Genomic DNA, 12,692 nt, shown 5'->3' on the forward strand with positions numbered 1-12,692 from the left:
TCCATGCCCAGCTCCAAGCCCAAGTACGACCCGTGTAAAGAGAGCAAGAAGGACCTGATAACGTAAGGACATTATCCCCCACAGGGTTCCCTATTACTCCCTCCCTCCACACATGCTTCACCCTCCTGCTGCACCCTTCACACCTGCTGCACCCTCCACACCTACTGCACCCTCCACACCTACTGCACCCTCCACACCTACTGCCTACTGCACCCTCCACACCTGCTGCACCCTCCACACCTACTGCACCCTCCACACCTACTGCACCCTCCACACCTACTGCCTACTGCACCCTCCACACCTGCTGCACCCTCCACACCTACTGCACCCTCCTCCCTGCTGCACCCTCCTGCTGCACCCTTCATACTGCTGCACCCTTCACACTGCTGCACCCTTCACCCTGCTGCACCCTCCACCACCTGCTGCACCCTCCACACCTGCTGCACCCTCCACACCTGCTGCACCCTCCACACCTACTGCACCCTCCTACTGCACCCTCCACACCTACTGCACCCTCCACACCTACTGCACCCTCCACACCTACTGCACCCTCCACACCTACTGCACCTCCACACCTACTGCACCCTCCTACTGCACCCTCCACACCTACTGCACCCTCCACACCTACTGCACCCACACACTGCTGCACCCTCCACACCTACTGCACCCTCCACACCTACTGCACCCTCCACACCTACTGCACCCTCCACACCTGCTGCACCCTCCACACCTGCTGCACCCTTCACACCTACTGCACCCTCCGCACCTACTGCACCCTCCACACCTGCTGCTCCCTCCTACTGCACCCTCCTGCTGCACCCTCCTGCTGCACCCTCCACACCTGCTGCACCCTCCACACCTACTGCACCCTCCACACCTGCTGCACCCTCCACACCTACTGCACCTCCACACCTACTGCACCCTCCACACCTACTGCACCCTCCACACCTACTGCACCCTCCACACCTACTGCACCCTCCACACCTACTGCACCCTCCACACCTACTGCACCCTCCACACCTACTGCACCCTCCACACCTGCTGCACCTCCACACCTACTGCACCCTCCACACCTACTGCACCCTCCACACCTACTGCACCCTCCACACCTGCTGCACCCCTCCACACCTGCTGCACCCTCCGCACCTACTGCACCCTCCACACCTACTGCACCCTCCACACCTGCTGCACCCTCCGCACCTACTGCACCCTCCACACCTACTGCACCCTCCACACCTGCTGCACTCACCCTCTAAGCTGCTGTTTGGAAACAATGAAACAATGAAACAAACAATTTAGCTCTCCTTCCTTTTGGGCTCATTCCATCCATTATTCCTGGTGGTAGATGTGTGGTAGATGTCTGGTAGATGTCTGGTAGATGTCTGGTAGATGTCTGGTAGATGTCTGGTAGATGTGTGGTAGATGTCTGGTAGATGTCTGGTAGATGTCTGGTAGATGTGTGGTAGATGTCTGGTAGATGTCTGGTAGATGTGTGGTAGATGTGTGGTAGATGTGTGGTAGATGTCTGGTAGATGTGTGGTAGATGTCTGGTAGATGTGTGGTAGATGTCTGGTAGATGTCTGGTAGATGTCTGGTAGTGTTGTAGATGTGCTGGTAGATGTCTGGTAGATGTCTGGTAGATGTGTGGTAGATGTCTGGTAGATGTGTGGTAGATGTGTGGTAGATGTCTGGTAGATGTCTGGTAGATGTCTGGTAGATGTCTGGTAGATGTCTGGTAGATGTCTGGTAGATGTCTGAGATGTGTGGTAGATGTCTGGTAGAAGTCTGGTAGATGTCTGGTAGATGTGTGGTAGATGTCTGGTAGATGTCTGGTAGATGTTTGGTAGATGTGTGGTAGATGTGTGGTAGATGTCTGGTAGATGTGTGGTAGATGTCTGGTAGATGTGTGGTAGATGTCTGGTAGATGTCTGTAGATGTCTGGTAGATGTGTGGTAGATGTGTGGTAGATGTCTGGTAGATGTCTGGTAGATGTGTGGTAGATGTCTGGTAGATGTGTGGTAGATGTGTGTAGATGTCTGGTAGATGTCTGGTAGATGTCTGGTAGATGTCTGGTAGATGTCTGGTGACTCTGGTAGATGTCTGGTAGATGTCTGGTAGATGTGTGGTAGATGTCTGGTAGATGTCTGTAGATGTGTGTAGATGTCGTAGATGTGTGGTAGATGTCTGGTAGATGTCTGGTAGATGTCTGGTAGATGTCTGGTAGATGTGTGGAAGATGTCTGGTAGATGTCTGGTGACTCTGGTAGATGTGTGGTAGATGTGTGGTAGATGTCTGGTAGATGTCTGGTAGATGTCTGGTAGATGTCTGGTAGATGTCTGGTAGATGTGTGGTAGATGTGTGGTAGATGTCTGGTAGATGTGTGGTAGATGTCTGGTAGATGTCTGGTAGATGTCTGGTAGATGTCTGGTAGATGTCTGGTAGATGTGTGGTAGATGTCTGGTAGATGTCTGGTAGATGTGTGTAGATGTCTGGTAGATGTGTGGTAGATGTCTGGTAGATGTCTGGTAGATGTCTGGTAGATGTCTGGTTAGGTAGATGTCATTTTTTTAATTTTATTATTATCCTCGAACTAAATCCCCATTGAATAAAGTGATTAATCTGATTAAATTAGTATTTTTTATATATTAAATCAACTTTCTTTAATGAATATAACTCTGGCAGATGTCCCAAAGTGGGATGTGATGGAAGTCACTTGACTTCACTTGACTTCTTTTACTTTCAAAAACATCCAAACACCCTCAACAGTTTGCACACATTCATTCAGTTTGACAGTACTGAGAGTGGATGAGTTTGAACATGGCCACCAGTGATGTCTTCGGGGACAATCAATCATAATCAATGAAATTATGTAGATGACTGCTGTTTTATCGTTTCATTGAGCTGTAATTAACACAACACAAGGATTCAATGTCCCTGATGACATACATCACTGGCGGCCAGTGTTTACAGTTGTTGGATGTATGTGAGATTATCAGCGGGTGACAGTGGCTCGGGAGGTAGAGCAATCGTCCGGCCAATCCGGAGGTTCCGGTTCGATTCCCGCTCCTCCCGGGCAGCGTGTCGATGTGTCCTTGAGCAAGTCACTTAACCCCTAATTGCTCCCGATGAGCAGGTTGGCACCTTGCCTGGTTGCTCCGCCGTCGGTGAGTGAAGTGTGAGTGAATGTGTAAAAATGTGAGTAACAAATTGGATACATTTGGATAAAAGCGCTATATAAAAAAGCAGCCATTTACCATTATGTACAAAATAAAATCGCCTTGTTTTTTGGTGAAGTGCCCCTTTAACCTTTCTTACCTCGACCACACAGTCAGGCAGAATGTCTCTCTCTCTCTCTCTCTCTCTCTCTCTCTCTCTCTCTCTCTCTCTCTCTCTCTCTCTCTCTCTTTCTCTCTCTCTGTCTCTTTCTCCCTCTCTATCTCTCTCTGTCTTTCTCTCTCTCTCTCTCTCTGTCTTTCTCGCTCTATCTCTCTATATCTCTCTCCCTCTCTCTCTCAGTCAGAGCTGCTGCAGCCAGAATGTCTGTCTCTCTCTCTCTCTCTCTCTCTCTCTCTCTCTCTCTCTCTCTCTCTCTCTCTCTCTCTCTCTCTCTCTCTCTCTCTCTCTCTCTCTCTCTCTCTCTCTCTCTCTCTCTCTCTCTCTCTCTCTCTCTCTCTCTCTCTCCCTCTGTCTCTCTAAATTGATAGTCTGACGCATAATGTGGGATTCTGTGCTGAAAGTTAAGTAAATTATGGGATGGGTTTAAGCCAGACATGGTTGGAGCCTGTTGTTTGAGACAAACATGATTTCTCAGTGGACCACGTGCGCAAAGCATATCAGCCTTCTGAATTGATTTCATTCAGTCCTCCAGAGCCAGAGAAGATTTTCTGGGGGAAATGTGTCGGCTATTGCATTTCCTGTTTGCTCAGTGTTTGGTGTATGAATATGTGTTGCTGAGGTTCTGTGCTGTATTTCAGTGTTTGGTGTATGAATATGTGTTGCTGTAGTTCTGTGCTGTACTTCAGTGCTTGGTTTTCTGTGCCGTATTCTGCCCTGACCTAATGGCTTACCTGTATTATGTTCCAGTCTCTCAGGTTGTCCTTTAGCTGACAAGAGCATTCGAAGTATGCTGGCCACCAACGCGCAAGAGCTCAAGTAAGTAAGCGTGAGATGATTATTTTCTTTCTTTATGACCTCCAGTTCCCCCTTACCTTTGTCCTCAGATATCCAGTTATTCCTATGGCCTTGTCCTCTAGAGATCCAGCTATACCTATGACCTGGACAAGTGTGTCTGAATGTGTGAACATGAATTCATCTTTCAAAGCTAGGAACAAGAAGAGAGCGAAGACTGCAATCTGTGACATCATCAGAGCTGGTTTATTCATGATGAAAATGTCCAGGATGTTTTCACTCACAGACAGACAATTCGGCATCCCAAAAAGTATTCCATGCGATCGAGTGAAGCCCTCGCTTCAGACTAACAAAAAAGTCCGCCCAGAGAGATTTCAGTGTGACACCTGGTCTGCATTCTCAAGACAGCGCCACTACCAGGAGCTGGCCGGTACTGCACCTTCGGACTCCCAATATGCCTTTTCCAGGCAAAATACAGCTCTGTGACAGTGAATAGGATATTAAATATCGAAACAAATTTAAAAAAAACGAACCAAAAACGTAATATTACGTGGCCGGCACCCAGCGGTAGCTACATAGTCAGTTCTGTCCATGTAATGCTGAACATCATTTCTCCTTGTGTCGGAATGGACATAACAAGGGAAAACATTGGCATAGAGTGTGTCCTCATTGTCATGCTAGATGGACATTGTTAAATATATGAGGTGCATTGGCCCATGGCCCCCCATGGTAGTATTGCTGGAGGCCCTGAACCGTTTGTGTGGTTTCTATCCCAGATGCCCGACCCCGGGGTGCGATGGTTCGGGGCATATCACTGGCAACTACGCCTCACACAGAAGGTACAACACATTCACACATATTACTCATTCTCTCTCCGTCTCTCTCTCTCTCTCTCCATCTCTCTCTCCATCTCTTTCTCTCCATCTCTCTCTCTTGATCTCTCTCTCTTGCTCTCTCTCTCACTTACTCTCTCTCTCTTCATCTCTCTCTCTTGCTCTCTGTCTCTCTCTCTCCATCTCTCTCTCACTTACTCTCCATTTCTATCTCTCTTGCTCTCTCTCTTGATCTATCTCTCTTTCTCTATCTCTCTCTCTCTTGCTCTCTCTCCATCTCTCTCTTGCTCTCTCTCTCCATCTCTCTCTCTTGCTCTCTCTCTCTCTCTCTCTTGATCTCTCTCTCTTGCTCTCTCTCTGTCACACTTACACTCTCTCTCTCTCTGTCTCTCTTGCTCTCTCTCACTTACTCTCTCTCTCTCTTGCTCTCTCTCTGTCACACTTACGCTCTCTCTCTTGCTCTCTCTCTTGCTCTCTCTCTCGCTCTCTCACACTCACACATACATACATACACACATTTGAATAACTAGTGCCCAGTGCCCATTCAAAACTGGAAGGTTGCTCAGCCCCCAGAAGTGCATCATTGCGTCAAGAATGATGGTGTTGCTGCTTGCAGTGTTCTCAGGAACCATTATGGCTATTTAAACCTATAATGCTGTTACAGCCCCACATAGTGGCCAAATGGCACCAAATCCAATGCAGTTCACTCAGACATCATATCTACACGTCCACCAAATGTGGTTGCAATAGCACAAAGCGTTTAGGAGATATGACATATTTTTGTAATATAAGCCATGCCCACAGCATTTGAGTAAACTGTATTGTTATGGTTCAAATGTAAGAATGTAAACAATGCGTCTAAGAGGCGCTGTTTGGCGACATTACAGATTCTATGTTTATGTCTGCATGAAATGAATGAATGAAAACTTTATTTAACAGATTGCAGAATGGGTACAATACAGTACGGCTCAATACATACAATTGTTAAGGGGATGCAGACCTGAGAAAGACGTTTGTCTTGTTTCCATCAGGGTCCCCCATTTTCAATTCATATAGGCATAGATAAACAGTAGCCCAGGACATAATATCACAGTCCGGCAGTATCACAAATTGTACACACACACACACACACACACACACACACACACACACACACACACACACACACACACACACACACACACACACACACACACACACACACACACACACACACACACACACACACACACACACTATGTGTAATATACACACACACACACTATGTGTAATAATATGTAGGAGCGAGTCAAGCAACAGTGGGTCAGGAGGTAGAGCAGTCGTCTGGTATTCAGGAGGTTCCTGGTTCGATTCCCTCTCCTCCTTGAGCAAGACATTTAACCCCTTAATTGCTCCCGATGAGCAGGTTGGCACCTTGCATGGTTGTCTTTGCCATCGGTGTGTGAATGTGTGAGGAGTGAATGGGTGAATGTGAGGAACAGATTGTAATAAAGTGCTTTGGATAAAAGCTGTTATATAAATGCACCATTTATGTTTCAGTGACCTAACCTGGTGTGGTCTGTGTGCAGTCTCTCAGGGTGTCCACGAGCCAGGAAGAGTGGGATGAAGATCGTCCACAGTAAGGAGGAGAAGGAGGACCAGGACTCCATCAGGTACAGCAGGACACGTCTGCCTCCACGTTGTAGTAGTAGTAGTAGTAGTAGTTGTAGTAGTAGTAGTAGTAGTAGTAGTAGTAGTAGTAGTAGTAGTAGTAGTAGTAGTAGTAGTAGTAGTAGTAGTAGTAGTAGTAGTAATAATAATAATACAGTAATAGTAGTAGTAGTAGTAGTAGTAGTAGTAGTAGTAGTAGTAGTAGTAGTAGTAGTAGTAGTAGTAGTAGTAGTAGTAGTAGTAGTAGTAGTGTAGTAGTAGTAGTAGTAGTAGTCATAGTTCAGTCATCACACACAATACAATATGCACAATCGTTCAACAATCTTTGATTTGACAGGTACAGGCTGAAGCATAATTGAACTATTTTTACCTGTTGTAATACCCTGTTGTATGTCTGCTCCATTTTATAATTCAAAATTGAACTATTTTATCACACTTTTTTCCTTCTTACTGATGCACTGCTCTGTTGTATGTTAAATACCCCGTTGTATGTCCGTTCTATTTTATAATTTTTTGAAATTTTTTAAACCGAATCATTTTAAACTATTTTTATTATTTGTATTACTGAATGAAACTGTAAACAGAGAACCTATTGGGATGCTAGATCCTAATGTGAAACACTGTGATTTACCTCTCTATCTTTTTCATGCTCGCTTATGCCTGTATTTTTTACTGTTGTGAAGCACTTTGAACTGCAACTTCTGTATGAAAAGTGCTATACAAATAAAGTTATTATTATTATAATGCTTATACATGCCTGTCCTATATTCTTAACCAAATGAAGACTCCAAAACAGTAGCCCCTTTCCTGACTGCGGTGTGCAAGCCTGGGGCTCTAGTGACCGCAGTCACTCTCAGCTGTGCCGCGACCAGTTTAAAAAATAACTACCAAGCGTGATCGGGGGGCTGGGGGTGGGTCAAAAATATATCATATATGAATTTCAAAGATACCCAGCGTACAATATGGGTTTAACACAGCTTTACAGTGGGGTCTGGAAGCTCGGAGTTGCTAATAAACCGTTTAAATCATTGTTACAACGGTGTTCACCGGGCCTTTAAGATCATAGATATATATAGATATCTATGTTTAAGATGGCACGGTAATGTTGCGACACTGCTGTGATATACCGTAAAGCGTTGTGGTAACGGGAGATGGTGTGTGTGTGTTATGCACTGGTGGAGCGGATTAAATAAACCGTCAAACGTCAAGCCGCAGTCCGGTGCGTTATTTGAATACATAATATTGGCGACGAGGATGGGATTATGGATTCCCTACTTGCACCTCTCTCTCCGTTCCTCGCCCTGCCTGGCGAGCCACCGGTTCCGTGGATTCACTGGCTGGAGGCGTTTAATACGTTCATAATAGCCGTCGGGCTCGCCGACGCTAACGCTGCTCGGAAGAGAGCCCTGCTCATTCACAACCTAGGAACCGAGGGACAACGGATCTTTAGGACTCTCGGAGCTGCACCGAGTTATGCGGACTGTGTCACACTGCTGTCGGGACATTTCGCTGCTCCACAAAACGTCATGCTCCGGAGGATCGTTTTCCGTCAGCGACGTCAACAAGTGGGTGAGTCGATCCACCACTATGTAGCTGACCTACGGGGGCTGGCTAGCCTCTGTAAATTTGGAGTGATGGAAGATGAACTGATACGGGATCAGCTAGCTGAACATACTAACAACCCTAAGCTCAGGGATAAGCTATTAATGATGCCAGATTAATTGACATTGACAAAGGCTGTTAATATTGCTTTCCATCTCGAGTCAGCAGCAGGTTTGGCAGCACAGCTAGCACCCTGTAATGTTTTCCCCAAACCTCTGATGTTGACTCAAACAGTGGCGCCGTCCGGGGAGTTTCCCGAACCGGTTTTCCCGGATGACAGCCTGGAGGTAAATTTCGCTGCACGCCGGGGTACGGCCGCGTCAACAGCACGCCGGGCCGTGTGTGGAAATTGTGGCTCCTCATCACACCCCAGCCGGGCTCCAGTTTGCCCTGCCAGGGGACAGAGGTGTCAACGCTGTGGCAGGCAGAACCATTTCGCCCGGGTCTGCCGCTCTGCTCCCGGTGCTGATAGCACGCCGCCACGCTCGCCACGTCCACCTACGCCGACAACCATCCATTCAGTGGACGCCACCTCTCGTGCATTTAAATGGTGCACGGTGGAACTGGACGGGGTGGTTCTCCCACTCCTGTTGGATACGGGGGCCTCCAAGTCACTTTTGAACATTTCCACGGTTCGTCGACTTTTCCCGCGCCGGACGCTCACCGCCAACGCAGAGGACCTGTATGGGTATGGACACTCTAAGATAGGAATGGCAGGCACAATCACCTTCACTGTGTGCTATGGGACCAAGGCCCTTCCCTCATTCACTTTCCAAGTGTCTCATCAGGGAGCCAACCTCATGGGCTACGATTTGTTTTGTGGGCTTGGGTTCTCCCTGGTGGACAATACAGGGGCTGACATTCTGTCTGTGGGTTCGCCCTGGCACCAGCGCTGGCCTGCTCTGTTTAGTGGCTTGGGCTGCCTCACTGCGTTTCACCACCAGCCTCTCCTCATCCCGGAGGTGCGTTCGGTGATCCAGCCGCTGCGCCGCCTGCCCCTCGCCCTACGCGACGATGTCACCGCCGAGCTGCAGAAGCTTTTGGATGCGGGCATCATCGAGCGCGTCGACGCTTCACCATGGGTTTCCAACCTGGTGATAGTAAAAAGGAAATTAGGGGGACTGCGTCCATGCGTCGACCTCAGGCAGGTGAACAAAGCGGTGATTCCGGATAAGTTCCCATTGCCCACAGTGGAGGAACTGGCGGCACAGTTTTACGGCTCCTCAGTTTTCACCAAACTGGACCTTCGCCAGGGCTACCTGCAGGTTCCACTGCATCCTGACAGTCGCTACCTTACGGCTTTCGTGACACATGTCTGAGTGTTTAGGTATACCCGCATGCCTTTTGGTCTCAGCTCAGCCCCCAGCTGTTTTCAAAAAATAATGGCCACCATCTTCGCCGGCATCCCGGGCGTGGTCGTTTTTTTGGATGACATAGTGGTCCATGGTGCAACATCAGCCATCCACGACGAGCGCCTGGCGAGGGTGCTGGACGTCCTTTCCGGTCACAACCTCACGCTGAATGGGGACAAGTGCACCTTCTCTGTCCCGGTCATCGAATTTGTGGGGTTCCGCCTGTCTGCTGATGGCCTCAGCCCGCTCCAGTCTAACGTGGAGGCCGTGCTGCGCCTGCCTGAGCCGTCCTGCCCAGCGCAGCTCTCGTCATTTCTAGGGATGACAGCCTACTACCTTCGCTTCCTTCCCCAATACTCCACAACCACCACCCCGCTTCGGAGGCTCCTGAAACAGGACGCGGTCTGGGAGTGGACCCCAGCCTGCTCTATCGCTGTTCGCCAACTTAAAACGCAGCTCACCTCACCACCAGTGCTCGCGTTCTTCGATCTGGCGAGCCCGACGTTTGTCACCTGTGATGCGTCCAATACGGCGATCGGGGCTGCGCTGTCTCAGGTCCAGCGGGGCGTGGAGCGCCCAGTGGCGTTTGCATCCCGCGCTCTCTCCCCAGCGGAACAGAAGTACTCGGTGGGGGAGCGCGAGGCTCTGGCCTGTGTCTGGGCGTGTGAACGGTGGCACATGTACGTGTACGGACGACATTTTACGCTGCGGACGGACCACCAGGCTCTTACCGCCCTGCTCGCTACATCCGGGTCGGGCCACAAGCCATTGAGGATTCACCGCTGGTCTGAGAGGCTCCAGCCATATAACTTCACCACAGTGTTTACTCCCGGCAGGGAGAATGTAGTGGCTGACCTGCTCTCCCGTGCCACCCCTGACCCGGCACCCAAAACGTGCCCGGATCCAATGGAACCGGAGCTTGTCCTTCAGCTTCACGGCCCGCTCCAGGCCACAGTCTCCCTGGAGGACCTTCAGCTTGCATCGGAGGGGGACTCCACGCTCGCCCAGCTCCGCACCTACATCAGGGGGGGGTGGCCCGTGAAGGTCCCGGAGGTGCTGGCGCCTTTTCATCGGGTCAAGGATGAGCTGTCCTGCTGGAGCAGTGTTTGTGTGGCTCGGGGGCTTCGCACAGTCATCCCCAGTGACCTCAGAGCACGCATATTGACCATGGCGCACGAGGGGCACCTGGGCATCGTGAGGGTGAAGCAGCGCTGCAGGGATCTGGTGTGGTGGCCGGGCATTGACCGGGATATAGAGACAATGGTGAGGGACTGCTCAGCCTGCCTTCTCAGCGGTAAGACGGGGCCGCCGACCCCAGCGCCGCTGCAGCCTTTGCCATGGCCACCCGCACCTTGGAAGCACATCCAGCTGGACATCTGTGGGGAGCTCCATGGTGTCCCACACCACCAGCGTTTCCTCCTGGTTGCCTATGACCTCCATTCCAAGTGGCCGGAGGTGGCCGCCTCGGGGTCTGTGACTACCCGTGTGGTCACGGATTTCCTCTCCGCCCTGTTCGCCCGGTGGGGAATTCCAGACACCCTCACTACGGACAATGGGCCGCAGTTTGTCTCTGCTGACTTTGCCACTTTCATGGAGGCCAGGGGGATTAACCACGTCCGTACAGCTTTCTACCACCCGGAGGCAAATGGGGGGGTGGAGAGGTTTAATCAGACATTGAAGAACGGCATCAGAGCGCACCTGACGGAGGGTCTGCCGTTCTCAGCCGCTTTACTCCGCACTCTGCTGCACTACAGGGCAACGCCGCACACAACTACGGGCAGTTCCCCAGCCCTCCTGATGATGGGACGCGAGTTGCAGCTTCCCCTGGATCGGCTGAGGGTCCCGGCAAGTATCGCGCCGGCAGTGATACCCTGCCAGGGCACCAGGGTCGCAGATGCTCAGCGTCGAATGAAGCAGCGGTTCGACAGGAGGCGGAGGGTGAAAGCGCCTTCCTTCACAGAAGGAGACTGGGTCCGGATTCGTCGTCCCCACCGGGACCACAAGCTGCTCTCCTTCTGGTCGGCACCGATACGGGTCACGGCCCGGCTGGGCCCGGCCACCTTTCGTCTGGCCGATGGATCACGGTGGCACGCAAACCGGCTTAAGAAGGTGGCAAACGACCCCATCTCGGACCCAGAGTCCAGGGAGGGTTCAGAGCTGGACATTGAGGACTGGGTTTTGCCAGATGAGCCGCAGCGGGGCCCGCCATTGCCGGCCGAGCCCCAGGTTCACCTGGAGGCCTCTCCAGACCGCGCCCAGCGGGGCTCACCATTGCCATTGCCAGTCGAGCCCCAGGTTCACCGGGACGCACGGCCAGTCCGCGTCCGGAATAGACCGGCCTACTTGAGAGACTATGTTACTTGAGAGATAGACTATTTATGTTACAGATTATTTATATTTATTCATTGACCGGTTTAGTCAGAGCATAGTCTGTTGCGTGGCAGAATAATCCACAAGACTATGTCGGTGACTGGCAGTCTACCCGGTTCACCTAGGTAGGCTGCAGGGACTGTTAGTATGAATTAAATATGAATTAAACTGTATGGGGATGTTCTTCGGGGTTCCCTGTGGGGGGGGGGAATATGTTGTGTATGTGAATCACAACGGTGTTCACCGGGCCTTTAAGATGGCACGGTAATGTTGCGACACTGCTGTGATATACCGTAAAGCGTTGTGGTAACGGGAGATGGTGTGTGTGTGTTATGCACTGGTGGAGCGGATTAAATAAACCGTCAAACGTCAAGCCGCAGTCCGGTGCGTTATTTGAATACATAATACACTGCTCTGTTGTATGTTAAATACCCCGTTGTATGTCCGTTCTATTTTATAATTTTTTGAAATTTTTTAAACCGAATCATTTTAAACTATTTTTATTATTTGTATTACTGAATGAAACTGTAAACAGAGAACCTATTGGGATGCTAGATCCTAATGTGAAACACTGTGATTTACCTCTCTATCTTTTTCATGCTCGCTTATGCCTGTATTTTTTACTGTTGTGAAGCACTTTGAACTGCAACTTCTGTATGAAAAGTGCTATACAAATAAAGTTATTATTATTATAATGCTTATACATGCCTGTCAAATGAAGACTCCAAAACAGTAGCCCCTTTCCTGACTGCGGTGT

General features: G+C 50.0%; 1 protein-coding gene across 1 annotated transcript in view; it reads left to right on the plus strand.

Annotated features, from left to right (window-relative positions):
- myt1lb (myelin transcription factor 1-like, b) overlaps positions 1 to 12,692 on the plus strand; it is a gene marked incomplete at both ends in the record, with an annotated part of 143,855 nt that overhangs the window by 115,489 nt on the left and 15,674 nt on the right. Inside the window, 4 exons of the mRNA XM_084308494.1 lie at positions 3 to 62; positions 4,084 to 4,152; positions 4,905 to 4,967; positions 6,530 to 6,613. Of these exons, the coding sequence (XP_084164620.1) occupies positions 3 to 62; positions 4,084 to 4,152; positions 4,905 to 4,967; positions 6,530 to 6,613 (276 nt within the window). The remainder of the gene's footprint in view (positions 1 to 2; positions 63 to 4,083; positions 4,153 to 4,904; positions 4,968 to 6,529; positions 6,614 to 12,692) is intronic.

The sequence above is a fragment of the Notolepis coatsorum genome (genome assembly GCF_963971535.1).
Source record: "Notolepis coatsorum genome assembly, chromosome: 2".
Lineage (NCBI taxonomy): Eukaryota > Metazoa > Chordata > Actinopteri > Aulopiformes > Paralepididae > Notolepis > Notolepis coatsorum.